This window comes from Globicephala melas, chromosome 15 (genome assembly GCF_963455315.2).
Source record: "Globicephala melas chromosome 15, mGloMel1.2, whole genome shotgun sequence".
In the NCBI taxonomy this organism is placed as follows: Eukaryota; Metazoa; Chordata; class Mammalia; order Artiodactyla; family Delphinidae; genus Globicephala; species Globicephala melas.
This window is the reverse complement of record NC_083328.1, coordinates 7163648-7190238: the sequence shown is the minus strand read 5'-3', so window position 1 is coordinate 7190238 and position 26591 is coordinate 7163648. Positions and strand designations below refer to the sequence as shown.

Below are 26591 nucleotides of genomic sequence, written 5' to 3'. Positions count from 1 at the left end.
TGTGACATTTGGAAATAGGGTCATTGCAGATATAATTAGTTAAGATGAGGTCACACTGGAGTAGGGTGGGCCTCTAATTGAAAATGACTGGCTTCCTTACGAAAAGCGGATGTTTGGACACAGATATGCACACAGGAAGCAGGACACGTGAAGGTAAAGGGCGAGATAAGGGTGCTGTGGCCACAAGCCAAGGGACACCAAGATCGCCAGTCAGCCACCAGAAGCCAGGGCAGAGGCCCGGAACAGACACTTCCCTGCCAACCTCAGAGGGAGCGTGTCCTGCTGACAGCTTGGTTTTGGACTTCTGGCCTCTGTGACTGTGAGACAATAAACTCCTGTCCTTCTAAGCCACTCGGGTTGTGGGAATGTGTTACAGCAACCACAGGAAGCACATACAATCTCTTTCTGGTCACCTGTGGTCGCAGGGGTGGGTTCTAGGGGAGAGAAGTTAGTGGAGACCCCTCAGAGGAGGTGGGCCTTATTCGGGGTGGGATAGGGGGTGTGGGAGGGATAGACGCTTGAGTCTGTCTTCCCCAGACTCTCAGAAGGAGGACAAGCGTAGGATGGTGGTGGAAACAGGGACCAGGGGCAAATGAAAGGGCCCAGGTCAGATGATGTCAGGCAGGCGAGGATAAGGGGGAGGGCGGAAAGGACAGAGGGACCTGCTGTAGACAGAGGACTGAGCAACCAGGCCTTGGTCCCATTCGTGTGGAAGGCGAGAAGGCACTTGCTAAGGCTGGACAGGGCTGCACTGGGCTGAAATGGTTCGTGTTTCTTTCATGTACAATATAACTGGGGTGTGCTGAAAGCGGAGGCAGCGGGAGAGGGTGTGTCTTCTGGGAAAGGGAAAGGCCGAGCACAGGCCACCAGGATGTAGCTCACGGCCCATGCCTCATCCTGCCATCTTTAGCCCCATAGCCTGAGGAGGTATATGGTTCCGGGTCCCCAGAGAAGAAACATGGGAGAGTCAGATGCCACTCAGAGCTGGTCAGGGGTCTCCAGACCAGTGAATGCCAGGCCCAGAGAAAAGGCCACAGAATCCTGGGCAACAGGAGCGGAGAGTCTGAAAGGCTCCATTTCACAGAGGGGGAGACTGAGGCCAGAGATGCGATGAGTCCCAGTGTGCAGAAAGTGGTTAGAGGCTAAGGGTTGATGGAGGAAAGGTGGGGAGAATAGAAGGGGAAGAAAGGGAGAGGGAAGGGAAGAGAGGGCCAGAAAAAGGGAAGGGAGAAGCAGGAAGAAAGAGGGCGGGGCAGGGGAGGGTGGAGGCATCTGAGAGGGAGGCGGGAAAGGCACATCACAGTGCCCCAAGTGCCCCCATTAGAGATAAGTGACTAAGAGTCTGGAAGGCATTGAAAGTTCCGGAAAGAGGGTGTCAGTCTTACTACAGATAAGATAGCAGCTATTGGTTCTGTTACCCTGGGAATCTATGCGAAGGAGTGGCAGGGTTCAAATCAGTGCCGCACTCCCCGCCTTAGAGCAAGCCAAGCCACTGCTCCGCCCTGCCCCAGCCTCCCTCACCCTCTTCCCACCTCCATCCTCTTCATTTGCCCAGTCAGCCCTCAGGCTGGCCCCCAGAGAAGGCCCTGCCTCCTGTGGGCAGGTTTGGACCAAGGAGGCCACAGGCTCCATGATTATGCTTAGGTATGCTTTCTCCCCCTCCCTCACCCCATTTCCTCCTTGAAGGAGAGTTGTCCAGGGTCGGGGACAGGGTGTCAGGAGCCCCCACTGCTCCTGGGGTCGTGAACTTAGGGCAGGACACAGGCCAGGACATGGCTGTTTGAATGACATCTACAGGGCCCAGCATAAGCCCCCCACTTCGGCCCCCAATCTCCCTTCCCTCCTCACCCAGGCGATCCCAGGATGACACCCCTAGAGGGTGGGAATCCTGAGGCCACAGTTTGATTTCAGCCTTTATTCCCTTCCCTCTTTCTCTGGGGGCAGGTGAGGGGCAGAGTAGATCCTGGAGGGTCCAACGAGGACCCGTTATCATCTTCTGCCAACCTGAACCCAGTTCTACGGCCATGGAGTCCAGGGCAGCTGAGTTGGAAGGAATCCTAGAGGCCCCAACCTTTGTCCTTTAGGGGGAGAAACTGAGGCCAGAGACAAACTGAGTTGCCCCATGGCACACAGCTGCTTCATGGCAGGATTAGAATCTGGGTTAGGGTTAGGGTTTGTCCCCAAACCCTATCTTGTGCCCATTTGGCTACAGCAGTGGCCTTTCCCCTGATTCCGGGATGCCTGACAGCCCTGTGACAATCTCAGGGCACAAGGCAGGGACAGGGTGACGCAGAAATGGCCAGGACAAGAGTTGGAGAGAGCTGAGATGTAAGACATTTGTCTTGTGTCATGTAAGGGAGAGCCCCGGGCATCTGGGGCAGGGGGGTTGGAGGGAGTTGGAGGGGCATATTCGCGGGGTAAGTACAGACCCTACCATTGACTGAACAGCCGTCATGTGCCACGGATCATGACTGGGGCATTCTGTCTGATTCTCCATCCCTGACAAGTCAGTTTTTTTTTTCTTTTTCTTTTTTTAATGTTTATTTTAAAAAATAAATAAGGGGCTGTGCCTGCTGAAGCCCTGAAGGGCTTTCAGTAGTTGTGGCACACAGGCTCAGTAGTTGTGGCGCACGGGTTTAGTTGCTCCGCGGCATGTGGGATCTTCCCGGACCAGGGCTCAAACCCGTATCCCCTGCATTGGCAGGCAGATTCTTAACCACTGCGCCACCAGGGAAGCCCTGCACCAGGTCTTAGTTGAGGCAGGCGGGCTCCTTAGTTGTGGCTCCAGGGCTCCTTAGTTGTGGCATTCGAACTCTTAGTTGTGGCACGCATGTAAGATCTAGTTCCCTGACCAGAGATTGAACCTGGGTCCCCTGCATTGGGAGTGTGGAGTCTTATCCACTGCACCACCAGGGAAGTCCGCAAGTCAGTTTTCTTATTCTCACTTTCTGGAGCAGAAACTGAGGCTCAGAGAGGATAAGCCTAACTCAGATGAGCCCCAAAGCCCTGGCTCTTCCCCCAAATCTCACAGGGGAGGGGAGAGGAGTAGGCAAGGGGCAGGAGGCTGAGGGTACCCCCAACTGTGGCCCCAAGACACAGCCCTCCCTGGGCGTGGGCAGGTCCAGGAGATGGTAGGGCTGGGGCTGTGAGGGCAGTGGGTGGGCGGGCGTCATTCACCATGTGGGGGTGGGAGCTGAAGGACCAGAGGCAGCAGGCAGAGTGTCATTGTCACCAGTCTCGACTTTGGAGACTGGCGACTGAGTCTGGAAGGCAGCGTACCTGCCTTACACCCTTTCGGGAATTGGCGAAATGAAAGTCGGTCAAGAAATTCCAGAAATAAATGGGCCCCAAGCCCTTTGATCCTGAGACACCGGAGAGCTGGGGGTCATCTGAGGAAGCGTGGAAGCTTCACTAATGACTGGAGGTTCAGCTCTGTTCCAGGCCAAAGGGCAGAGGGAAGGGGAGCCCCTCCCTGGCTGGGCAGCACATAGGCACACAGGCCATCAGATTTGCCATCGCTCTGAAGGGACAGGCACAGGGCCTGAAGCAGCCTGGAAGAGCTAATGGGACCCCGGGAGGGAGGTGGAAGGTGGAGGAGAGGGTGGGCCTGAGCCTCCGAGGAGAAGGGTGCCCTGCTTTCGACTCCAGCCCCAGGGAATGAGACCCCTCTCCCCTCTTCTCAAGCCAGCTTTACTGCCGCTATGGGTACCCCACCAGGTCACAGGGTGCAGGTCATGGACGCAGCTGGGCCAGTGCCCAGTCCCAGGATGGCTGAGAGTTCTTGGGTCTGTGGGTTCACAGGTAAGCACAGCCCCTCTGGTCATCTGGAGTGACCTAGGCCCCTCTCAAGGTCAGCAGGGCAAAGCATTCACTCTTTGGCCTTTCTGGGGGCTCCCCCCCTCCCTGGGCCCTAGGTCCACTCTCGGCCTCAGAGACCTCAGGCAGAGGTGGGCCCGCCACTGCCCCTGCTTGGAGCAGACAAAGGGCTCACTGCCCCACATGTGGGGCACAGGAAGGGGCCGAGCCTCCAACCTTGGAAGGAGTGCTCTCTTGAGAAGGACCCTCCCAGACATGCAGGCCTGCAACCAGGCCCCTGCCCTGCAGGGGAGGGGAGGAGACCACTCAGGCTACACTCTGCACTTTAAGACTTGCTCTTTTTTTTTTTTTTTTTTTTTTTTCCGTACGCGGGCCTCTCACTGTTGTGGCCTCTCCCATTGCGGAGCACGGGCTCCGGACGCGCAGGCTCAGCGGACATGGCTCACGGGCCCAGCCGCTGTGCGGCATGTGGAATCTTCCCGGACCGGGGCACGAACCCGCGTCCCCTGCATCGGCAGGTGGACTCTCAACCACTGCGCCACCAGGGAAGCCCTAAGACTTGCTCTTTTATGGTAGGAAATTCCAGAGTGGGTGTCACCATAGAGCAAACAAGATGCCTTGGGGCTCCTGGATGGAGGGCAAGGGAGCAGAGGGTGGTGACAACAGTGGGGATGGGGCAAACCCAGCAGCCCTGAGAGGACTGTCCTTGGGCCCTGACGTCTGATTCCTCTTGGCGGCCCCGGGACCTGTGGAGGGCTCTGTCAGCCGCTATCTCGTCGTCCAGATCTGGGTGAGGGGTGAGAGCCCCTGTCCCCCTCACTGAGCAGCTGTCACCACCGTGGGCCTCTGAATGTGGAGCTGGGGGGTGGGAGAGAGGAGGTACCGCTGAGGGGCCAGTAGTGATGGCTGCGTCCCCGGGGAGCGACCTGCCCTCTGGGCCGAGGGTGCCCCGCCCTCCCCAGGCAGCCCCAGGGGGTGGGGGACAAGGGAGCAGCCCCTAGCTGGGGGGGGGTAGCTCCTGAGTCACCTCTGTGCTGGGGTCCACGTTCTGCAGGGAAGGCTGGAAGTGTCTGTAGACATTTTCAAGGCCAAACGTGTCCCCCTGCAGATTCTGACCTGTAGGGAGAGGTACTGGGGTGAGAGTGAGCCTGGGGGAAGCCAAAGACGCCCAGAGGAGGGTTTTTTTCCAGTAAAAGGACCAGCTCTGAAGAGTCAGCCCCAGAGCTGCCCTAAACTCCCTTCCCACTGCCCATCCGTCCTCCCAGCAGCACAGCTTGTCTGAGGCTCGGGAGGGGACCTGGGGAGCTGGCCCAGGGTCACGCGGGAACAGGAGGGCACCAGAGCGGCAGCCCTCCGACATGCTCTGGGGTCAAAAGTCGTGGCTGGTGAGCAGGGGCCCCAGGCCCAGGGGCCGCTTGGTCTGGGTGGGGCAGGAGGACGGGACTGCTTGCGGTCACCGTGCACACTTCCTCATGGCAACGGTAGCCACAGCAGACACAAAGCAGCTGCGCCTGGAATCTCTTGTTTGAGTTGGCACGTGTCCAGCACCCACTGTGCCCATCTTGCAGACAGACTTCCTCCTCGGCCTCCGGGCCCCAGGCTCCGGGTCCTCCTGGCATCTTCCAGAACATTCCTCTGCTGCTTCCTTCAAGATCCCCCGCGTGGCCCTCCACCTGCCCTCCTCGCCCACTGTCTCCCCACCGGGGGCTAGGCTGACCCCCAGTGCTGCCCACAGGCCGCAGGCCTGTCCCCAGGCTTCGGACTGGCCAGATCTGGGGTGCTTCCCCCTCCCTGTACCCTGCCCTCCCACCCCCGCCCAGCGCGACCCACCTGCTGCTTCTCCCCACTGCGCCCCGTCATCCCCGCCCAGAGCCTGCAAACAACACGCCCTGCCTGACTCACTGGCATCTGAGCTATGTCATCTGCTGTCCACGCCTCCCGGTCTATGCCACCCCCACTCAGCCTCATCGTCCCTCACCTGTGGTACTGTGCTTCTCCCTCCCTGGACTCCCCACTTTCATGCTGTTCCGCTTAGATCCTCCTGAGTGAGCTGCTCAAAACGAAGTCTGGTCCCCCTCCCTTAAAGCCCCTCCTGTGTGTCCCCCCATCATGGCCCACTGACCAGCCTTGACCTGGCCCTGTCATTCTCCTGTCCCACTGACCCGCCCTTGGGGGGTCAGACCCCCCCACAGACCGTGCTCTTTCCCACCTCCATGTCCTTTCTTAAGTAGGGACCCCTGCCGGGAAAGCCCTTTCCCTTCCCATCGTGGGACAAGGCCTCGCTGCCCACTGGGCTGTATGTTCATGGGAGCACATGGCTAACTCCCCACCACTGCACACATGGCTAACTCCCCACCACTGCCCTGCCTCTCAGCTCAGGGGATGCCCCTCCGCAGTCTTGTCTGACCCCCGCCCCACTCTGGGCTGGTGCAGGTACATCTATGCCCCGTCAAGCCCTGGCCGTGGCCCTATCATCCTATTAACTGTGTGCGTCTGGTGTGCTGGGGGTGGCCTCCGGGGGCAGGATCAGGCTCTCAGCCATCCCTGGAATCCCTCCATCATGTTTGTCAGGAAGTACTGGGAAGGGTTTTCCACCGCAGCTGGGTGCAGGGCCGGGAGCAGCTCTGGGAGCCAGAGCAGGCTGAACCCATGCGGAGCTCCATGGACGGGCAGCTCATGAACCGGATTTTGGAAACAGGGTGGGATGCGGGTGCGCAGAGACTCAGACCACCGGAAGCAGCCCAGTCTATGCAAAGGCATGGGCCACAGACTGGAGTGCACGGAACTTGACGGGGAGGAGCGAGAAAAGGCCGGAGGGTCAGCAGGGGCTGCCCGTGGAGGCTCGGGGTCAGGGGGCTGCAGAGGAGCCTGGCTTCTGCAACAGAGGTGGGGCGACCTGGCAGGATGTGCGCACGTGTCACCCACAGCCCCACTGAGCCCGACTTTGGCACTTCTACACCCTCCAGCCTGCCCCGTCCTGGCCCCTGACGAGATCTACCTTCCCAGACGCCGGCGCTCTGGAAGCTGACAAGGACATCTTCTTCTTGCCAGTCTCGAGACAGGTTGTTCTCTTGCCTCCCAACAGAAATGCCGTGAGCAGCTCATGGCAGAGAGGCGGGGGAGGGGGCTCAGAGGCCTCTGAACCTCGGGCTTCCGGAAGGGGCTGTCCTGGCCAAGCCCTGAGTCAGGGAGGAGACTGCCCCCAGCGACAGCGGCAGAAAACAAAAAGCATTCCTGGGGATGTCACCACGGCCTGGCCCCCCCTAACTCCTCAGTGGGCCTCAGTGTCCTTATCTGTGAGATGGGGGCATTGGGCTAGAGTCAGGGCAGTTCCCTTCGATTGCCGGCCAGGTGCTGTGCTGAGCATTACTCAACCTTCTCAGGTGGGTCTTATGCATTTTACAATTGGGGGAAAGCGACGGCGGTCTTTCCCAGTGTCCGAGTGTGACGGTGTTGCTCTAGGGAAGCCAAGGTGATAAGAAGCACCAGGTAATTTCATTACATAATCCAATTCCAGTACATATGTTTTTGTTTCCATTTCTCTGCCAAACAGACATGTCCTGTCAGATCAGCAGGCTGCCCTGGGCCTCAGCTGACTGCTCAGCTGGAAGGAGCAGAGCCTCAGGTTATTCTGACTGTGGTCCCCTCTCCCCAGGCCCCGCCCCAGCCCCAGAAGCTCACCTGTGCAGTTTTCTCTGGGATTGGCTGAGTGAGATGGCCAGGACCACCACCGAGACCACCAGTAGCACCACCACGGCCCCTACGATCCCATACGCCATGCTCTTGCTGGTGCTGAATTCACAGCTTTCTCCCCAGTGCCAGTGCGTGTCCGAGTTCAGGCACCTGGGGACACACACAAGCTCAGGCCAGCCCACCAGCATCCCTCACCCACCCAGTCTCCCGAAAGAAAAAAATTAATGTCAAAGCACAGGAAACCAGCTCTCCCTCTGAGGACAGTTGCCGGGTGCTCTCCCTGACTCTCAAGGCTAAGGGGCGGGGAGGGTGTGCAGGGACCACAGATCTGCGGAGCAGGAATTCAGAATCCGAGAGCGCCGGTACCTCGTCCCAAACACGTGATGTTCACCCATCTAAACACTACGTAGTTGGCACTTTGACAGCCTGTTACCGTGTTTTATATTTTGTACTTTAATTTATGATCTCCCGAATGTAGCGTCCCAGCTACAGCGGGAGGTGATAATGGCACGGTGGCTGGGATGACGTCAGGGAAACGAATGACAGATGGAGATAGAGGTCCATGGATACAGATTTGGAAATTGGTAACTGGAACTTTTTCAGGAAGGGGCTTGCTCAGTGCTACGATGCCTGTGTCTGTAATCTGCACCTCCCTCTCCCTCTGGTGTGGTGGAAGATGGGAGACCCGGGTAGAAGAAAGAGGGGTGTAGAGGAGGGGGGAGGGGGTGCCTTGCGAGCTCTGCCCACTCCCACCCTGCCGCCTTGGGTGACTGTCGGGGAGAGTGGGGCCCTGCCACCAGAGAGGGTAGAGGCTCACAGGCAACGGGGGCCACTTCGCTGAAGCTGGCACCTGCCGTGGTGACAGTTCATTTGCGACTTCGTCCCCAGGGTGCACTTGGTCACACAGGCCAGCTTCCCATTCAGATCATCCACGTAGTAGAATTGGGCGAATTCCTTCGCAACTTTCTGAGTGCATTGCCCTGGGGGTGGGGGGCGGGCAGGAAGCGTCAGCCTGGTGAACACGCCCTCTAGCCCTCAGGTTTACCATCCACACTCTGCGGAGCTGCTTACCTTGCAGGTCAAAGCCGAGCTTCACGGTCTCATTCACGAAGGTGTCCTTCTCATTGTAGCACAGGAATGAGATGTCTGCCCAGGGTGGTGGGAAAGAACAAAATAGATATGGCGCCTCTGCCCCCTGGGGGCAGCCAGCCTTCCCCTCCTCCTTGCTGGGAACAAGGCTAGTAGGATCTTGGCCATCCCCAGATGCAGCTGGGCCTGTGAGCTTGCTCAGATGGGGACATTAGGGCTGGTGACAACCTCAGCCCGGGACTGGGAGGGACTGCTGGCAGCAGCACAGAGTCTGCGGAAGGTATCCGGGCTTGACTGCTGGGGAGGGAGGTCTCTGGAGCTCCGGAAGAGAGGAGAGAGGTGAGGTGTGGGGATGGGGCTGAGACCTCCCTAAGCGACCCCTCCCATCCTTTCCCCACCAACATCAAGGGGTTTTAGATGGGCTTACTTTTGCACGCTTCAGAATTACTCGGTAGCTTTCCGGTCTCATTCATAACCTTGGCCTTTATGATCTTAGTGAGGTTTGCAAACAGCTCCTGAAACTCTGAAGTGAAGTTTGCCTCCATGACGACTTCATGTTCCACCACGACGCTGCCTTTGCTGGAATTAGGAATCGTCAGCTACCCTGTGTTGCCTGCCCTCCCAGCAAGCAGGGCCCAAGAAGCAAGAGAGGTGATGAGAAACAATTAGCCATATGTCCCAGAGGCAGGACAGAATAGAGACTCTTCCCTCCAGCAGGTAACAACCTAGAGGGAGGCTACAGAGTAAACCTGTGATAACAATATATGCCAATGGGTGGAATTCATTCCTAAAAATGGAAGCTGTTGGGCAAAGATGCGGAGAAATTGAACCCTCGTGCATCGTTGGTGGGAATGTAGAATGGTGCGGCCACTGTGGAAAACAGTATGATGGTTCCTCAAAAACTTAAAAACAGAATAACCATAGGGTCCAGCAATTCCACCTCTGGGCATCTAGCCCAAAGAATTGAAAGCAGAGGCAGGAAGAAATATTTGTACACCCATGTTCATCGCAGTGTTATTCATAAAAACTAAACGGTGAAAGCAATTTAAGCGCCCATCAGTGGATGAATGAATAAACAAAATGTAGTCTGTATATACAATAGAATATTATTCAGCCTCAAAAAGGAAGGAAATTTTGAGACATGCTACAACATGCATGAACCTTGAGGACATTATGCTAAGTGAAAGCCAGTCGCAAAAAAACAACTACTCTATGAGTATTTATGAGTCGTAGTATGAGGTCCCTGGAGTAATCAAATTTGTAGAGACAGAAGGTAACGTGGTAGTTGCCAGGGGTGGGATGAGGAGGAATTGGGAGTTATTGTTGAATGGCGACAGAGCTTCAGTTTGGGAAGATGAAAAAGTTCTGGAGAAGGACGGTGGTGGTTGCACAACAATGTGGATGGACTTAATGCTGCTGAACCGTACACTTAAAATGGCGAATTCAGTGGTTAATGGCAGACTTTATGTGATGGGTATTTTACTACAATGAAAAAATTTTTAATTAAAAAATGTAAAGTAGAAGCTATTGGATTATATTTTCAAAACCAAAAAAGTAAGCGTTCAGAAATGAAGAAACGTGAAGCTGCCTTAGAAACGTTGGATTTCAACCCAGAAGCTTCTTGTTAGACAGTCAGCAATGCTCTCAGAAGAGAGAACTTGAGACAAGGTCCATCACTAGTCACAGCCATTGTGACAGAGAAGTCAGGAGCAGGACCCAGGAGGACTTGAAACAACAAAATCCTGAGCCAGAAGGGAGATGGAGACAATGGCTCTGATGCTGGGTGGGGGTGGAGGACACTAGGCTATGGAACCCAAAGGGCCCTGGACATGTTGGGACCTGACACCCCCAGGCTCCCTTCCCACCCCTCTGTCTGCTTCTTTGCACTCTCCTCTCAGAGTTCTGATTCTCCTGCCTATCCTTTCAATGTTGGGGCTTCCCATGCTCCTTCCCTGGTACATCTTTGCTTTTGTGCTGTGACGACGGCCCCGGCCATCTGGTCTACTCCCAGGGCTTCCAGCGATGTCTATCTAGGGATGCCAACACCAGTGCCTCCACTGTAGACCCTTCCTATCCCATGTTTGACCATCAGCTGCTCCATCACTCAGCCACTCCACGTGGCTGGGCCCCCAGGCCAAACTCATCATCTTCGTCTCCCATTCTGCTCTTCCTTATGTTCCTCATTTCAGCAAAGGGCACCCCGCATTCCCAGAAGCCCAGAAATCTGGTGTCATTCCTCCTTTTCTCAAAACACCCATCAAACTCCCATGATCTGCTGGTCCTGCCCCCTAAAGACCTTTCACACTGGATACTTTTCTTCTTCATTATCACCTCTCAGGTCCAGGCTGCTATCATCTCCCTCCTCTGTCCACCCATTCTCAGCCCTGTAGCCAAATTGAGTTGTCTGCAGTGCAAATCGGATACTATCCCAATGGGCCACAATTGCTGATGCTTCACATCTAAATAGCTTGGCACAGGTTACCTTTCTAACCTCCTCTCCCACCATGACCCCTTTGTCCTCAAGCAGCCAAGTGTGCTTTATGTTCTTGGAATCTACCCTCCTTTCTCTCACCTCTAGGCTCATCGTCATTGATTTCCTCTTGTAACACTCTCCTCCTCCTTTCCTTCTACTTGGCTCATTTCTCCTCATCCTTCAAGCCTCAGCTTAGCTGTCACTTCCTCCAGGAGGATTTCCCTCCATCTCACTGAGCTTGCATTCAGGACCTCTCCCACTGCACCTTGTGTGTCCCTTACCATAATTCTAGACAGACTGCACAGCCATTCTGCTACCTGTGTTCTGCCACTCTAAGCTCCATGAAGACCAGAACCGCTGTGCTCCCAGCACCTAGCACAGGGTAGGCTTTCAATACTAGTTTGTTACTTGGATGAGTGCTGAATGAATGAATGCATGGTCTCAGAGCCCTCAGGTGTTGCCTTCTAGCTGGGGGCCTTTTTGACCCAGCCAGGTACTGATACTCGAATCATTCATGATAGGAGGAGACAGGAGAGCAGGCAAGAGAGAAGGAGCTTCCCATAGTCTATAAATCTCTCCACCCCCATACTCACAGTAGTTTCCTAATGATCACGCCTCTGTATTGTGGAAAGTCTTCGCTCCTGTAAGCTTTATCCATCTGAAAGAAACAAGACAGCTGAGCTCATAGAAGCCTGGAGTGTGCAGCAGCCCCTGTTCTCCTTCCCCAAGGAGCCCCTGTATTAGCCCATAGGAAAGAAGGAAGGGAAGGCAGAGGGATGTTCCCTCTTCCAGGATGTGTTGGAGGGGTATGGCTCAAGGAAGGAGGCTCTCAGAGGAACCGCCCCCCTCTCAGGACTTAGGCTGAAGGGACCCAAGAGCTGAGAAGCCCTGAACAGTAAGTCAAGATGAGCCCTGGCATCCCCTCTCACATTGGTGAATCTAGGCTTCCTCTGCTCTTACCTGACTCTTGAATAGTTGAACAAAATTCAGGTATGTATGGGAGGATATGTTATTTAGGTCTTCTGTGAAATTTCTGTTAGTTACTTTCACTCTCAGTTCTACAGTGGCATTGATTTTTTTCTGGGACTTCTGTGGGAAGAGGACACATTATGCATGAGACAGCAACCTCCCAGTAATGCCTTGCAGGATTAGTTAATTCTTCATCTATTGGTTTTGGGGAAGTAGAGGAAGTGTGTAGGAGGGAGGATGGAAACTCAAAAGGCAGGTAGGAGTTGCTGAAACCTCTGCCCCTTGCCTCTGTATACCAGGAAGAGCTAGTGGCCAGGATCACAACCCAGTGAGACCTAAATGGAGGCCTCTAGATGATCATCCTGATGAGAGAGGCAGGTTAGCTAGTGAAAAGGACCCAGAAGGGGGAGGCAGAAGGTTCATGTTCTACCTGCGTTTTGGTCTGGGTGAAAGTCACATTTTCTCCTCTACCTGCACAATTAAGTAGTGGTAGCAAATGATCCTTCCAGTGCTGCCCTCCTATTTTAAGTGGTTAAGGGATGTGGGGATGATCTACAAGTCTCAGGAAAGGTCTTTACCTATGAATAAGTATTCCAAGAGGGACTGACACTGGTAACCAAAGTAGCCTTCGGTACAGGCACATTCTTCTCCGTTCCAAGTGGCCCCATTGTAGCACTGCCCTGAGAAGGGGTAGAACATTCACAGAGGTTACCATGGAAGCCCAAAACACAAAAACATTGACTCCTGTTCCAAGTCCCATCGTTCAGACACTGCATTGAAAGATGGGGATGGGACCAGATGATCATGCAGCAACCGAGATCCATTTGTCACCACCTCAACCCCCAGGAGAGAGTAGGGAAAGGAAGAGGGACAACAGAGAGGAAGGAAGCAAGAGATAAAAGAGGACACACAAAGGGGCTTCCCTGGTGGCGCAGTGTTGGGAGTCCGCCTGCCAATGCAGGGGGCACGAGTTTGAGCCCTGGTCTGGGAAGATCCCACGTGCCGTGGAGCAACTAAGCCCGTGTGCCACAACTACTGAGCCCGCGAGCCACAGCTACTGAAGCCCGTGAGCCTAGAGCCCGTGCTCCGTGACAGGAGAGGCCCACACACCGCAGCGAAGAGTAGCCCTGGTTCGCCACAGCTAGAGAAAGCCTGCGTGCATCAGGAAAGACCCAAAGCAGCCAAAAATAAAATAAATAAATTTTAAAAAAATAGAGGACACACAAAGAAAACAAGGGCCCTACAAATCAAAAGGGAGCAACATCATCTGCATGGATGATGTACATTGGTAACAAAAAGGCACTGGAAGTGTGGAACAAGATCACAAGGAGTACAAAACTGATTAGCTGATAAGGGAAGATGAGCAGGAGGAACCCATAGAGTGACAAACAAGGAGACTTACTTGTTGTCATAGCTGGAGAGTGGGTTGTCATCACAGCTGTGTGTGTACCAGTGAGTGGGGGACGCAGAGTTGAAATGGTACTGAAACCAGGGACTGGAGCACCAGTGGAGCCAGGTGAAGTGGAGGACAGAGGAGGAGAAAAGCCAGAAGTTGACTCCTCTTTGGCAGTCATGGTGATAGGTTCTGAGACCACAATGTGGGTAGAGATCTCACTGGGGCTTAATGCGGAAGGACTTGCATTGTATGTACTATGCAAAGAAGGGGTAGAGAATGATGGTGTGGAACCCTCTGTGGAGGTTGTGTAGAAAGTGGATCCTGGAGGAGAAGATGTGGTCATGTGTCCATAACCACCAGAAGTGATTAAGGATTCTCTAGGCCTTGATGTGGAAGCAGAAATTTCATTCCCTTCAGTAACAGTGCTGTTCAAGGTACCTGTAGGTTTTGATGAATCAGGAGTAGAGGTAGAAAATGTGGTTTCCTTGGTGAGGCCTGTGGTTGTCTGTGCAGAGACAGAGGGGGTGGTAAACAGCTGGCTGGAGCTTGAAGAGGAAGCAACGCTACCATAATGCCCAGGATAGGAAGTTCCAGACGAAATGGTTGATTTAGATGATTTGGAAATTGTCGTGAGGACCGAGGGCATTTCAGTAATTGCTGTTGTGTTGTGTCCAGTGCTGGAGGTGGTGGTAGAAAGTTGCTCAGAACTTAAAGGTGTAGAAGATGAGGAATAAGAGGAGAGTGTGTGTGTTGATGGCGCTGAGAGAGTCGTGGACACAGTGGTTTCAATATAAAATGTCGTTGTTTGTTCATCACCACTGGATGTGGTAATGGATTCAACTGGACGTGAAGTGGACACAAGACTTCCATCCCCTTTAGAAACTGTTGTTGTAGGTGAGTCCATGAGCTGAGGAGAATCAGATATGGTGTTGTGATCTGTGGTTTTCTGAGTAACAACAGTGGCAGTCTGTCTTGATCCAGCTGGGCCAGTGAATGTCTCTCCATTGCTTGATGGGGCTGTAGAAATCCCAGCAACTGTGGTGTGGAAACCCTCAGAAAAGACTGTGGATTCAGACCATTTAGAAGTGGTGGTGGAACTCCCAGTGGCTGTGGTGTGGGAACCCTCAGAAGACGCTGAGAATTCAGTCCCATCAAAAGTGGTGGTGGAACTCCCAGGCCCTGTGATTGGGGAACCCTCAGAAGCGACTGTGGATTCAGACCAACCAGAATTTGTGGGGGAACTCAGAGGGCCTGTGGTGTGGGAACCCTCAGAAGCGACTGTGGATTCAGACCAACCAGAGTTGGTGGTGGAACTCTGAAGGCCTGTGGTTGGGGAAGCCTCAGAAGAGACGGTGGATTCAGACCAACCAGAATTTGTGAGGGAACTCCCAGAGGCTGTGGTGAGGAAATGCTCAGAGGAGACTGTGGATTCAGACGAACCAGAAGTGGTGGTGAAACTCCAAGGGCCTGTGGTGTGGGAACCCTCAGAAGACACTGTAGATTCAGACCAACCAGAAGTGGCGGTGGAACTCCAAGGGCCTGTTGTTTGGGAACCCCCATAAGAGACTGTGGAATCAGACCAACCTGAAGTGGTGGCAGAACTCCAAGGGCCTGTGGTGGGGGACTCCTCAGAAGAGACTGTGGATTCAGACCAACCTGAAGTGGTGGTGGAATTCCCATCAATTGTGGTGGGGAAGCCCTCAGAAGACACTCTGGATTTAGACCAACCATATGTTGTGGTGGAATTCTGAAGACCTGCGGTGTGGGAACCCTCAGAAAAGACTGTGGATTCAGACCAACCAGAATTGGTGGCAGAACTCTGAAGGCCTGTGGTTGGGGAAGCCTCAGAAGAGAGAGTGGATTCAGACCAACCAGAATTGGTGGGGAAACTCCCAGAGGCTGTGGTGAGGAAACCCTCAGAGGAGACTGTGGATCCAGACCAACCAGAAGCAGTGGTGGAACTACCAACATATGTGGTGTGGAAACTCTCAGAAGATACTGTGGATTCAGACCAACCAGACATGGTGGTGGAACTCTGAAGTCCTGTGTTTGGGGAACCCTCAGAAGAGACAGTGGATTCAGACCAACCAGGAGTGGTGGTGAAGCTCCAAGGGCCTGTGGTGTGGGAACCCTCAGAAGACACTGTGGATTCAGATCTACCAGAAGTGGTGGAGGAAATCCAAGGGCCTGTGGTGGGGGAATCCTCAGAAGAGACTTTGGATTCAGACCCACCAGAAGTGGTAGTGGAACTCCCAGAGCCTCTGGTGTGGGAACCCTCAGAAGAGATGGCAGATTCAGACCAACCAGAAGTGATGGTTAAACTTGCAGCGCCTGTGGTGTGGGAACCCTCAGAAGAGACTGTGGATTCAGACCATCCAGAATTTGCGGGGGAATTCCCATCCCCTGTGGTTGGGGAACCCTCAGTAGAGACTGTGGATTCAGACCAACCTGAAGTGGTGGCAGAACTCCAAGGGCCTGTGGTGGGGGAATCCTCAGAAGACACTGTGGATTCAGACCCACCAGAAGTGGTAGTGGAACTCCCAGAGCCTGTGGTTGGGGAACCCTCATAAGAAAGTGTGGATTCAGACCAACCAGATGTGGTGGTGGAGCTCCCAGTGGCTGTGGTGAGGGAACCCTCAGAGGAGACTGTGGACTCAGACCAACCAGAATTTGGGGGGGAACTTCCATCCCCTCTGGTGGGGGAACCCTCAGAAGAGACTGTGGATTCAGTCCAGCCCAAAGTGGTGGTGGAACTCTGAAGGTCTGTGGTGTAGGAACCCTCAGAAGAGATGGTGGATTCTGACCAAGTGCAAGTCGTGGTGGAACTCACAGTGCTTTCGCTGGAAGCAGAACTTGGATTGCAAGTTGTGGATGTCTCTCCTGGAATAAAATAAGTGGTAGACAGTTGATGAGGACTTGAAGGGGATGCAGTTCTTCCATCACTTTCGGTATAGGTGGTCGGAGGACTGTTGTTAACAAATCTGAAACGTGTCTAGAGAATTGTTTCTTTAGTGAATGTCATGGCTGTTTGTCCAAAGACTTGAGTGGTGGTTGATTCACCAGAACCAGAAGGTGATGAAGCTCTTATATTATCAGTAGTATGGAAGGTGGCAGATGGAACTGATAACTCTTAGAGTATTGTAGGAAAAGTGGATTGCCCGGTAGTAATTATGGCTGACGGTCCATCACCACTAGAAGTGTATAGGAGTCACCGGGACTTGTTTTGTGGACATTCTTGGTTAAGGTGTTTGCAGATGACACCGTGAATTGGGAAAACTCAGAGATGATACTTTGGTATGTGATTTTGTTACTGAGTTTAATGGCAGTCTGTCCCAGGCTGCCTGGGACATAGCTTGTCAGCCTATGACACTGAAGCATGGCTTTCCTTTTCAGGGGTATAGGATGCCCCTATGTCGGGGCATCTGTAGATATGGATAATTTACCAATGGTGATCTAGACCTTTGTCTCTTCTGTTGAGTATAGTAGTTTATTTATAGGGCAAAGTATCACTAGCTAATATTCTGGGGGTTAATGTGATTTATGACTTGAATTGTTAGTTGTATGGCTGTGGATTTTGACAAATCTGTATGTTCCTATATATGCACATATATACATACACACACATATATACATATATACACATATATACGTGTACATGATTTTTCTCAACCCACAGTGTCATCTGCAAACACCTTAAATAAGAATGCCTCCGTATCAAATATATATGTATACTGTTACCCAATATTGCCTGTACATTCCTCCCAGGCACCCAGAGACATGTTCATTTCCTTTGGCACTCCTGCATAAACTCAAGCTGATATTAGTACTCACATCCCCCCTGCACATTCCTTTTGCCCCTCACATCCTGTGATCTGCAGGCCACACACTCCCCTTTCGTCATGTGGCTGACACTTAGTCTGACAAATCTCTCTTCACAATCCTTTACATGTGAGATTCCTCCTCTACCCCAGCACTTCCCACTGACCCAGGAGGAACAGGAGAGCTAAGGCACTCACTCATTACTGTGGATAATTCATCCCCTGTCCTTTCTCTCCAGATATACTTACACAGAGGCTAGCCACTCTACCTGGAATACTACCACCACTACCTGGCTGTCCTGTGACTCCGGCGACTGCCCAGATGAGCTCTTCCTCCACCCTGGTCCCACAGCCCACTCGATGGGCTGCAGCTCTCTGATAATGGGAGCTGGGCTTGCACCCTGGGACTGGAGCGCTTCTTCTGTGTTCTCTGTGCCACTAAGAACATGTGACTGCACATGTGAGACTCTATTTTCCTATGGAAGTTGGGACTATAATCTCTGGCTCCTCTTCACCCTGCCTATAAGACGAATAAGATGGAATATGGGTAGAATCTTTGTGACAATTGTGCCATACATCTAGGGATTATTAGGAATTCCACAGGATGGTGTATAGAAACTTCCTTGAGAGGGCAGGGCATGTGACCTCCTGTCCCTCCTGTCGGTCCCCCACTCCTCTGCAAAGATGCCCTGGGGCTGCATCTTTCTCACCTCTCAGGAAGGTGGACTTTGGCCCCTGGCAGAGAGGACTGTGGAGGCGGTCAAGGCAGTGGCACCCTCCGCCCTCCCAGACGCTCCCATTTTCACAGGGTCTTAAAAGAGGCAGACAGTCACAGGGAGAGGCCAGGAGCTGGACCAGGACTGGAGGCCAGGGTAGTGGACAATTAGCGAAGATATGTCATTCACACCAACAGTTCTGGATCGTTGGCTTTGCAGAGCTACCATCAGAACATTAAGGGAGAGACTTCCCTGGTGGTCCAGTGACTAAGACTCCATGGTCCCAATGCAGGGGTCCCAGGTTCGATCCCTGGTCAGGGAACTATATCCCGCGTGCCGCAACTAAGACCAGGAGCAGGCAGATAAAAAAAAATTTAAAAAAGAAAAAGAACATTAGGGGAAGAGTGATATCAAATCGTTGATTAAGGCAGTTCGGGTCAAAGGTGGCATAATGCCTATGATTTGTGGAATTCTAAAGTAATGTAAAAAATTGACAAGATTGCTTGGTTGTTTTTAAGTCAGTAGATACGTTTGTTTTGCCCAATTCTCCTGCCTACGGAGTTAGGTTTTGCCTAATTCAGCATGGGGAAGAGAAGCGGCTGAGCTGAGAGGCTGCCAAGGGTGGAGGTGGGGCCTCCCTGGGGCTCGGGTATGAAGAGGCTCAGAGAGAGAGAGAGAGAGAGAGAGAGACCACACATGGGGCCTCTGGTCAACCCAAAGCAGAGGGTAGCAGGGCTCAGAGTAAACCCAGGCTGGCGGACAAATGAGCCCCTACCCCTCACGGGGTGTCCTGGCCCCCCAGCGCAATTCGGGGGCAGTCAAGGCCCATTTGAAGGGACAGTGGGAGTCAACAGGGTGGGAGAGGGAGGGAACCACCCTTCTGCCTTTCTCAGAAGGCTTTGAAAAGAAAGTAATATCAAAGCTGTCTTTTTCCCTTCTTCTTTAAAAAGAAGGGGTTTTGTGGACTTAGGCATTACAAATTTTACTGGACTTTTTAAGTTATAAAAGTAGACTATTTTTGCTGAGAAAGTCAAACAATGAGAAAGCATATAAAGGCAATTTATGATCGTGTCCCTAACTGAGTCACAAAGAATAAATAGGGGTGGGGAGAGGTGACATTTATTGGCGGCCTATCAAATTCCTGTGTAGCCATATCACAACTGTAACTCAATGACTGTGTATGTAATTCCCTTTGCCCCTCTCTGAGCACATAGAGAACATTTCTGCCCCGTTCAGCCTGAACCAGAGTGGCTGCTCCATGAGCACGTCTTGAGTAAAGGCGAGAATGAATACTGGAACGTCTACCTGACACTTCTTCTTAGTTATTTAATGTAACCCTGGGAGGTAGACATGAATATTCCTGTTTCACACCTGAATTGAGGGTCTAAGGGTTAAATATTTTCTGAGTTCACCCAGCTGGAAGGTAGAATTCAAGCACAATCTGAGGGTAGCTTTTACTTTTAGCACAAGGAAAGGGTTAAATACTTTCCAAGTTCACCCAGCTGGTTAGGTAGAATTCAAGCACAATCTGAAGGTAGGTTTTACTTTTAGCACAAGAAAAGGGTTTCTCGAGTGGCGAAGAGCAAAGAAAACGTTTCAGGCGGGGGGAACAGCATGTGTGGAAGCTCAGAGTACATGTTTGGTGCAGAGCTAAATACTGAGAGACCAGAGGGGGCAGAAGGAAGGCTGGCAAGGTGGGTGTGAAGCCAGCTCTGGACTTGACTCAGCAACAGTGGAGAACATCCAGCAAAAGGCCATGATCACAGCTGTGCCTTAGGAGCAGAGCCCTGGAGTGAAGGGCAGTGAGGGCAGAGGCATGGAGATTGACTGATGAGCCCACGGCAGTTACATAGTGGGACGCCGGGGGCCCCAGTGAAGGCCAGGACACTCGTTGGAATGGCCTCTGGACAGGCTGTCTTTGGTCTTTATTCCTGAATTCACACCATTTACTCCCTTTTACTGCCACCCACGTCTTCGCTATAGTTGCCGACCAGCTTGAGTGCCCAAATCCCTGTCCTTTTCACCAGGCTGCCCTTCCTCCTGGAATTTCTCATCTCCTTCAGGTCCTAAGACACCACTGCCTCCTAACCACCCTTCTCCTCCCTGGTGCTGTTCTTTCCTGCTCACTGTCTAACTGAGACCCTCAAGATAAAGGCTCTGGGGCTTCCCTGGTGGCGCAGTGGTTGAGAGTCCGCCTGCCGATGCAGGGGACACGGGTTCGTGCCCCGGTCCGGGAAGATCCCACATGCTGCGGAGCGGCTGTGCCCGTGAGCCATGGCCGCTGAGCCTGCGCGTCCAGAGCCTGTGCTCCGCAACGGGAGAGGCCACAACAGTGAGAGGCCCGTGTACCGCAAGATAAGGGCTCTGCCGTATCCCCCACCTCCCCGGCAGCAGCCCTGTCCATGCCCAAGGCTTTCACTCATTTCTGGGAGGGACAAGAAAAAGGCACCCTAGACTGTGCCCTGTGAAGAGTTTCAGAACCTTCCCAGCCTGAGATTCCGGTGGTCATGTCATCCCCAAAGGATGCGTCAGAGAAGTTGAGCAAACTCCTTCCCAAAGTCAACCTCCAGGGTCAGAAGATGTTCCACCAGGAAGCTAAGCAAAGGAAAAACACAGACATTCTCCACAGAAACAATGTACGTGGCCAATAAGCCTATGAGAAGAAGATGGTCAACTTCACTGGTAAGCGTATCACATTGCACCCCCCTCTGTGATGTTAAGTAACGTAGCTGGTATTGGTTGGGGAATAAGATGCTGATGGACGTTAGCTTAGTGTCATATTTCTAAAGGATAATTTTGAAAATGTGCATCAGGGATCGTGGCAGAGTCATACCATTTTAATGATTCCACTTCTAGTTACTGACCCTAAAGTAAAGTAATCTGATGCAGATTTTTTTAAAAAATGTTTTACGAGAAGGTTTATTGCATCATTATCTATGAAAGATTGGGGAAAACCTGTCCAAGAATAAAAGAATAGGAGACCAGTTAGAGGACTAGGGTATTCCATAAAATAGAATATTAATCAGCCACTGAAACAGAAACTGCCCCTAGAATAAAGCTAAATACCTACTCAGAAAAAGACCAAAATGTTAGCAATGTCCATCTGAGTGGTAAGCTTAAGAGAGATTTTTCTCCTTTTGTTTGTCTATATTTTCTAAATGTTCTACCATAAATAGGCATTCACGATATAATGTCTAAACATAATAAATGCATATGCTGTAAAAATTAAAACTTAGGTGTGCCCAGTACCTTGGAGAACTCATGCAAAATCACTAATAATTCCCAAGCTGGGATTCCCCACACCTTTGTGATCAAAATGCTTTAACAAAAATGATCTAATGTCTGTGTTGCACTAGCCATCCAAGACACCAGCTCTCCTACCAAACAAGTAAAATTTTACTTTCTTGTCCTGTGTACAGTTCTTATTGCTTCTTTCTTTAAAAGATAATCATTTGAGTTAGGCAGCTGGTTTGCCAAGCAAGTTTTTCACTTGGTGGCATTCTTGGGGAAAAGCCCTCGAAAACACCTTGGGACAAGTCTGAAGATCGCCATCTCGATATAAGACGGTCCCCTCCTACCACCTCCAAAACACACTTCTGCTTGTGGTGGTTCAGCGGGGTCCATGGGAGCAGCCCTGAAGGGTGGGGTGTGGAGCGGGGGGCACACCTGTGAGGGCAGGTGCTACCCAGCTACGGGATCTTGTGCAGTTAACCTCTCTGAACTTCCATTTCCCCCGGAAAATGGGGATGAATGATGCCTGCCTTCACCACCCTTCTCATTCTAGAACAGGGGTCCCCAACCCCCGGGCCGTGGACCGGCACCAGTCCGCAGCCTGTTAGGAACCGGGCCGCACAGCAGAAGGTAAGCCGCGGGCAGGCGAGCGAAACTTCATCTGCCACTCCCCATCGCTCCCCATTGCTTGCATTACCGCCTGAACCAACCCCCGGCTCCCCACCTCCTGTCCGTGGAAAAATTGTCTTCCACAAAACCCATCCCTGGTGCCAAAAAGGTTGGGGACCACTGTTCTAGAATATCCTACAAGAGAAGCCATGTGGGGGCCACTAGGCTGTGTCATTCAGTCCTGGGTGTACTTTCAGCCCTGCCACACACAACCTCAGTGACTTGGGCCTGTCTCCTTTTCTGGAAGGTCATTCCCACCTGGCAGAGTCACCTTAGGGGTGAGACAAGGCCGGGGCCACCTTGCCTCCGCCCCCCACCCCCTGCCCTGCACACACCTGTGGCGAATGAATGGGCTTCCCGGCTTTCTAGCACCAGCAGCCAGGGCCACCTGCCGCTGCCCCTGCCCACTGCCTCCCTGAAGGGCTGTTGCTCTGATTGCTGTAGAAGCATGGTAGAGTGGGTTGAATTATGTCCCCCCAAAAGATATGTCCAAGTCCTAATCCCCATATACCCTTGAGGGTGACCTTATTTGGAAATAAGGTCTTTGCAGATGTAATTAAGTTAAGGATCTCAAGATCAGATCATCCTGGATTTAGGGTGGGCCCTAAATCCAATGACTGGTGTCCTTATAAGAGAAAGGCAAGGGGGATTTGACACAAACAGGGAAGCAGGCTATGAGAAGACAGATGCAGAGGTTGGAGTGATGCCACACAGCCAAGCAACGCCAAGAACCACCAGGAGCTGGAAGGGACAATGAGAGCCTTTGGAGGGACCAGGCACTGATGACACCTTATTTCGGATTTCTGGCCTCCATAGCTATGAGAGAATAAATTTCTGTTGTTTGAAGCACAAAGTCTATCGTAATTTGTTGTAGCAGCCTCAGGAAACTAACACACACGGACACCCCCAGTTAGAGCAAGTGGTAAAGAATGTGGGCTCTGGAGCCTGACAGCGTGGGTTCCCATCCTGGCTCCTCCACCTGATAGATGGGAAGCCTTGAACTAGTTAGTTAACATCTCCATGCCTCAGTTTCCCCATGTATAAAACAGAAATCAGTAACAGTGCTTCTTCCCAGGGTCGCTGGGAAATTTAACTGAGATATCAGTTAGAACACTGTCTAGCATATAGTAGGCCCTCAGTGAACACCAGCAGTTTTGATCATTAGTGTCACACCCAGACAGCGGGAGGCGTGGCTTCCTGATGTGTTGTACCCAGGGAATCTGTTTGTCACTACTCCAGTTCTGTCCATAGCTACGCATGGCTTTGTCAGTTCTGAAATTGTCTAAAGGCTTTGAGCATCTATTACTACTCCCTCCCTGGACTCCCCGTCAGCCAGCAAACTCCAGTGTCACCTCTCCCTACAGGCTCCCAGCTGAGCCCAGGGGACAGCCTCTGAGTGGTACCCCCTTCACCCTCCTCCGCCGGGGCCCCTCTCGGAGCCTCAGCACAGCCCCGGGTTGTGGTTCTTTCTGCCCCGTTCCCGTGTTTCTGTCTAATAAACAAGACTATAAACTGGCTTATTCATCCTACCTGGTTCAGAGCACCTGCCTGGGCAGAGCCAGGTCTCCTGTGTTTGCTGAATGAGTAAGTTTATTACTCTGCGTAAAACACTAAACGTAAGCCCCCCCTATGACTCAGTGATTCTACTTCCAATTATAAATCCAAGAGAAATGAGTGCACGTGTCCATCCAAAAATGTGTACAAGACCTGTAGTGGCTTTATCCATAATAGCAAAAACAAAAAAAACAAAAAAATACAACTACTGCCTTTTAATTGCTCTAAATTTATGTCACCTACGCTTCAAAGGTTGCCCCTTTGTCTACTGTGAACAAGTCTGTTGTGGCCTTCACCACACTTTTTTTTTTTTTTTAAACCCCACATTTGTTTATTTATTTGGCTGTCATGGGTCTTCGTTTCTGTGCGAGGGCTTTCTCTAGTTGTGGCAAGCGGGGGCCACTCTTCATCGCGGTGCGCAGGCCTCTCGCTATCGCGGCCTCTCTTGTAGCGGAGCACAAGCTCCAGACGTGCAGGCTCAGTAGTTGTGGCTCACGGGCCTAGTTGCTCTGCGGCATGTGGGATCTTCCCAGACCAGGGCTCGAACCCGTGTCCCCTGCATTAGCAGGCAGATTCTCAACCACTGCGCCACCAGGGAAGCCCCAGCACACTTTTATACACCGGACGTTTCCACTTCCACTTTCACCTTTCTAGACTCCAGAACTCTGACCCCTTGAGGCTCTTGCACTCGGTGCCTGTTCCCTGCTGCCATCCTGAGCAGCTCCTCCCCCCCACCCTTCCTAGGAACACTCTGGAGCTTCATGTACACAAAACAGGACACAGACTCCAATCCTCAAGTTGATCCCTGGTGTTGTGTGGTCTTTGCGGCCCTTGCAGCACATGGAGAATGGAGAGTTCTAGACCATGTCCCTCTCTTTATCCTCCTTCCTGAGTCCCAGGCCTCTAGGAAAGCTCCCTCCAGAAATCCCATGCTCAGCCCAAGCTCAACAGGCCTGCCTGGAGCCCTTTGTCAACCACCAAAAAGAATCTCCTGCTCCCCAGTCACACAGGTTCTAGAACCATCTATCTTGGTGCCCATCATCAAGAGGGACCTTCCTCTCTATTTCCAAGGAACTTGGGTTCCCAGCTGGACCCCCATGGCCTCATGCCAGGATGGCTCCCAACGTCCCTCTTTGCATCTGTCCTGGCACGGGTGACCCACCCCTGCTCTGTCCTTGGAGGTCCAGCCTCCACCTGGTTTTGATGCTCCTGTTACCCAAAGGTATTCCCTCACCAACCTGCCTTCCCCACCGGGCACATGCCCCTCACCTTTGGGACATTCCTACACCTCGACTCCCCTGCACAGCCCTGCAGCGTTTTTCTACTTTCTCAGGCTGCCATTCCTTCTCCCCACTGTTCAGTTGTCCAAGACTTCATCAGTCCTCTTGGTGAACTGGGGTACCAAGAGCAGGGAGCAGATGAGAAACAAAGAAAACCACATATGCCACCAGCGGTCTCTGATCTGACTTCTGAAGAGGACCCAGAATGCACGCAGTGGGATGGAGGTATTGCAGAGGGCAGAGGGCCTCCAGTGCGGGGTCAGGGCAGCACAAACCTGGTATCATACGGGTGAGGTCATGCTAATTATCATATAATCATGGGTCATGCTGGTCCCAGGTAAGTCACTCACCCTCTCTGAGTCTCTCTTTCCTGTCTGCCTTCCTTTCCTTTCCTAATTTTCCTGATGAGTCATACAGGCTACATGCTCTGAAATGGCTTTGTGAATAGCAGAGCCTTCTGGGAGTAGGGGGCTGGGGGGCTTGGGGTATCATCAGACCTGGTGTCCCCCGGAATGGCCCTCCTTGCCTGAACTCCCCACTCCCGATGGCTCTGTGCATTTATCAAGATAGATGCTTTTGACTCCTTGGCGTTCTAACGGATTCAACATGGTCTTTTCCATGCGATTATGAGCACCTTGCAATAATTTGTGTGGGTGGCTGTCTCGAAGGCATGGCGGGAGAAACAGAGGCAATACCCTTGCTGATTTCTGGGTCCTTCATCACTGTCATCGTCATCCCCACCATCCCCCTCCTCAGCATCTGCCTGGGGAGCAGGGATGGGAGGACCCCTCCTAAGGTTGACCCCCTTCCATAGCTTCCTTTTCTCTGTATATTAGCTTAAGGCTAAAATGTCTTTAATTAACATATTTTCATAATGTCCCTAAAGCCACGAAGTTCACACCCCCAGTCCTGGCTCCTCTCCCCTTGGCTTCTCCCAGCCAGGCTGCTGCCCCCAACATGTCTTGGTAGGGGAGGAAGAAGTACACTAAGGCATGGTCAGCTGAGGTGGCCCCTAGGGGCCTAAGTTCCTGCGTGGCTTCTCTCACAGCCGCCCTGAAGACCTCCAAGGCCCCCGGCCGCAGCTCCCACCCTCCCACCCACCCACCCACTTGCCACCGCTCATCACACACCATGCATGTCCTTCAACTCAAGAGATGCCTCTTTCACCTGGCACCTTGGGCTCACTCCCCCAATGCCCCTCACCCCAGCATCTGCCCTGCCCACCCCTTCCCAGGGGCACTTCCCTGTCTCGGGGGAACCAGAAAGTCTGTTCCGCATGAGGGAACCCATGGGAATCAGCTTGTAACCAGTCTCTTCCCAGACAAACGGCCGTGAAAAAGTTTAACACGGACCACAGAGTCTGTCTCTCCCTCAGCCTTTCAGCCATTTCTAACCAGAGGGGCTGTCCCTGGCACCCCTGAGGCTCTCCCCAGGCAAGGAGGGAAGCTGCTGGACACCCCGTGGACTCCTGACCTCCCTGGCCAGGGCTGGCAGCCTGTGCAGTGTCTCTGTGAGGTTTGGAAAGAGCCGACCCTTAGGCTGGGGCAGACCCCAGGATGAGGGCAGGCAGAGCCCCCTGTTTTCCCAGGGGGAAGCCTGGAGAACAGAATGGGTGGATTCCAGCTCCCACTCAGCCCCGGGGTGGGGCTTGGTGCAAACTCTCAACAGCACAGTCCAGGCCCCTTCCTCCTCACCCGCAGGTCTCCGGGGTGACCCCTTTAGCTTCCAAAGGCGGGATGAGGTCATGGCCTGGGTGTCCAGCCCTTGGGCAGCCCCCTCCCCTGAAAAGCGAGGGAGGGAAGGAAGAAGGGAGGCTAGCCACCTGCAGCCCTGCCTGAGGCCGGCACACACCGGGACCACCGCGGGGCTCGGGCTGTATCTCACTCA

At 52.9% G+C, this 26591-nt stretch overlaps 1 protein-coding gene across 1 annotated transcript in view; it reads right to left on the bottom strand.

Moving 5' to 3' along the window:
• Window positions 1-4632: 4632 nt before the first annotated feature.
• The window catches only part of LOC138842333 (mucin-12-like), a 45465-nt gene continuing 23506 nt past the window's right edge, over window positions 4633-26591 (bottom strand). The window contains exons 2-13 of the mRNA XM_070043633.1: window positions 12619-12720; window positions 12314-12315; window positions 12032-12157; window positions 11665-11729; window positions 9026-9177; window positions 8581-8655; window positions 8327-8489; window positions 7498-7659; window positions 7192-7194; window positions 6815-6891; window positions 4844-4932; window positions 4633-4674 (exon numbers count right to left, since the gene is read on the bottom strand). Coding sequence (XP_069899734.1) covers window positions 4633-4674; window positions 4844-4932; window positions 6815-6891; window positions 7192-7194; window positions 7498-7659; window positions 8327-8489; window positions 8581-8655; window positions 9026-9177; window positions 11665-11729; window positions 12032-12157; window positions 12314-12315; window positions 12619-12720 — 1058 coding nt within the window. The remainder of the gene's footprint in view (window positions 4675-4843; window positions 4933-6814; window positions 6892-7191; window positions 7195-7497; window positions 7660-8326; window positions 8490-8580; window positions 8656-9025; window positions 9178-11664; window positions 11730-12031; window positions 12158-12313; window positions 12316-12618; window positions 12721-26591) is intronic.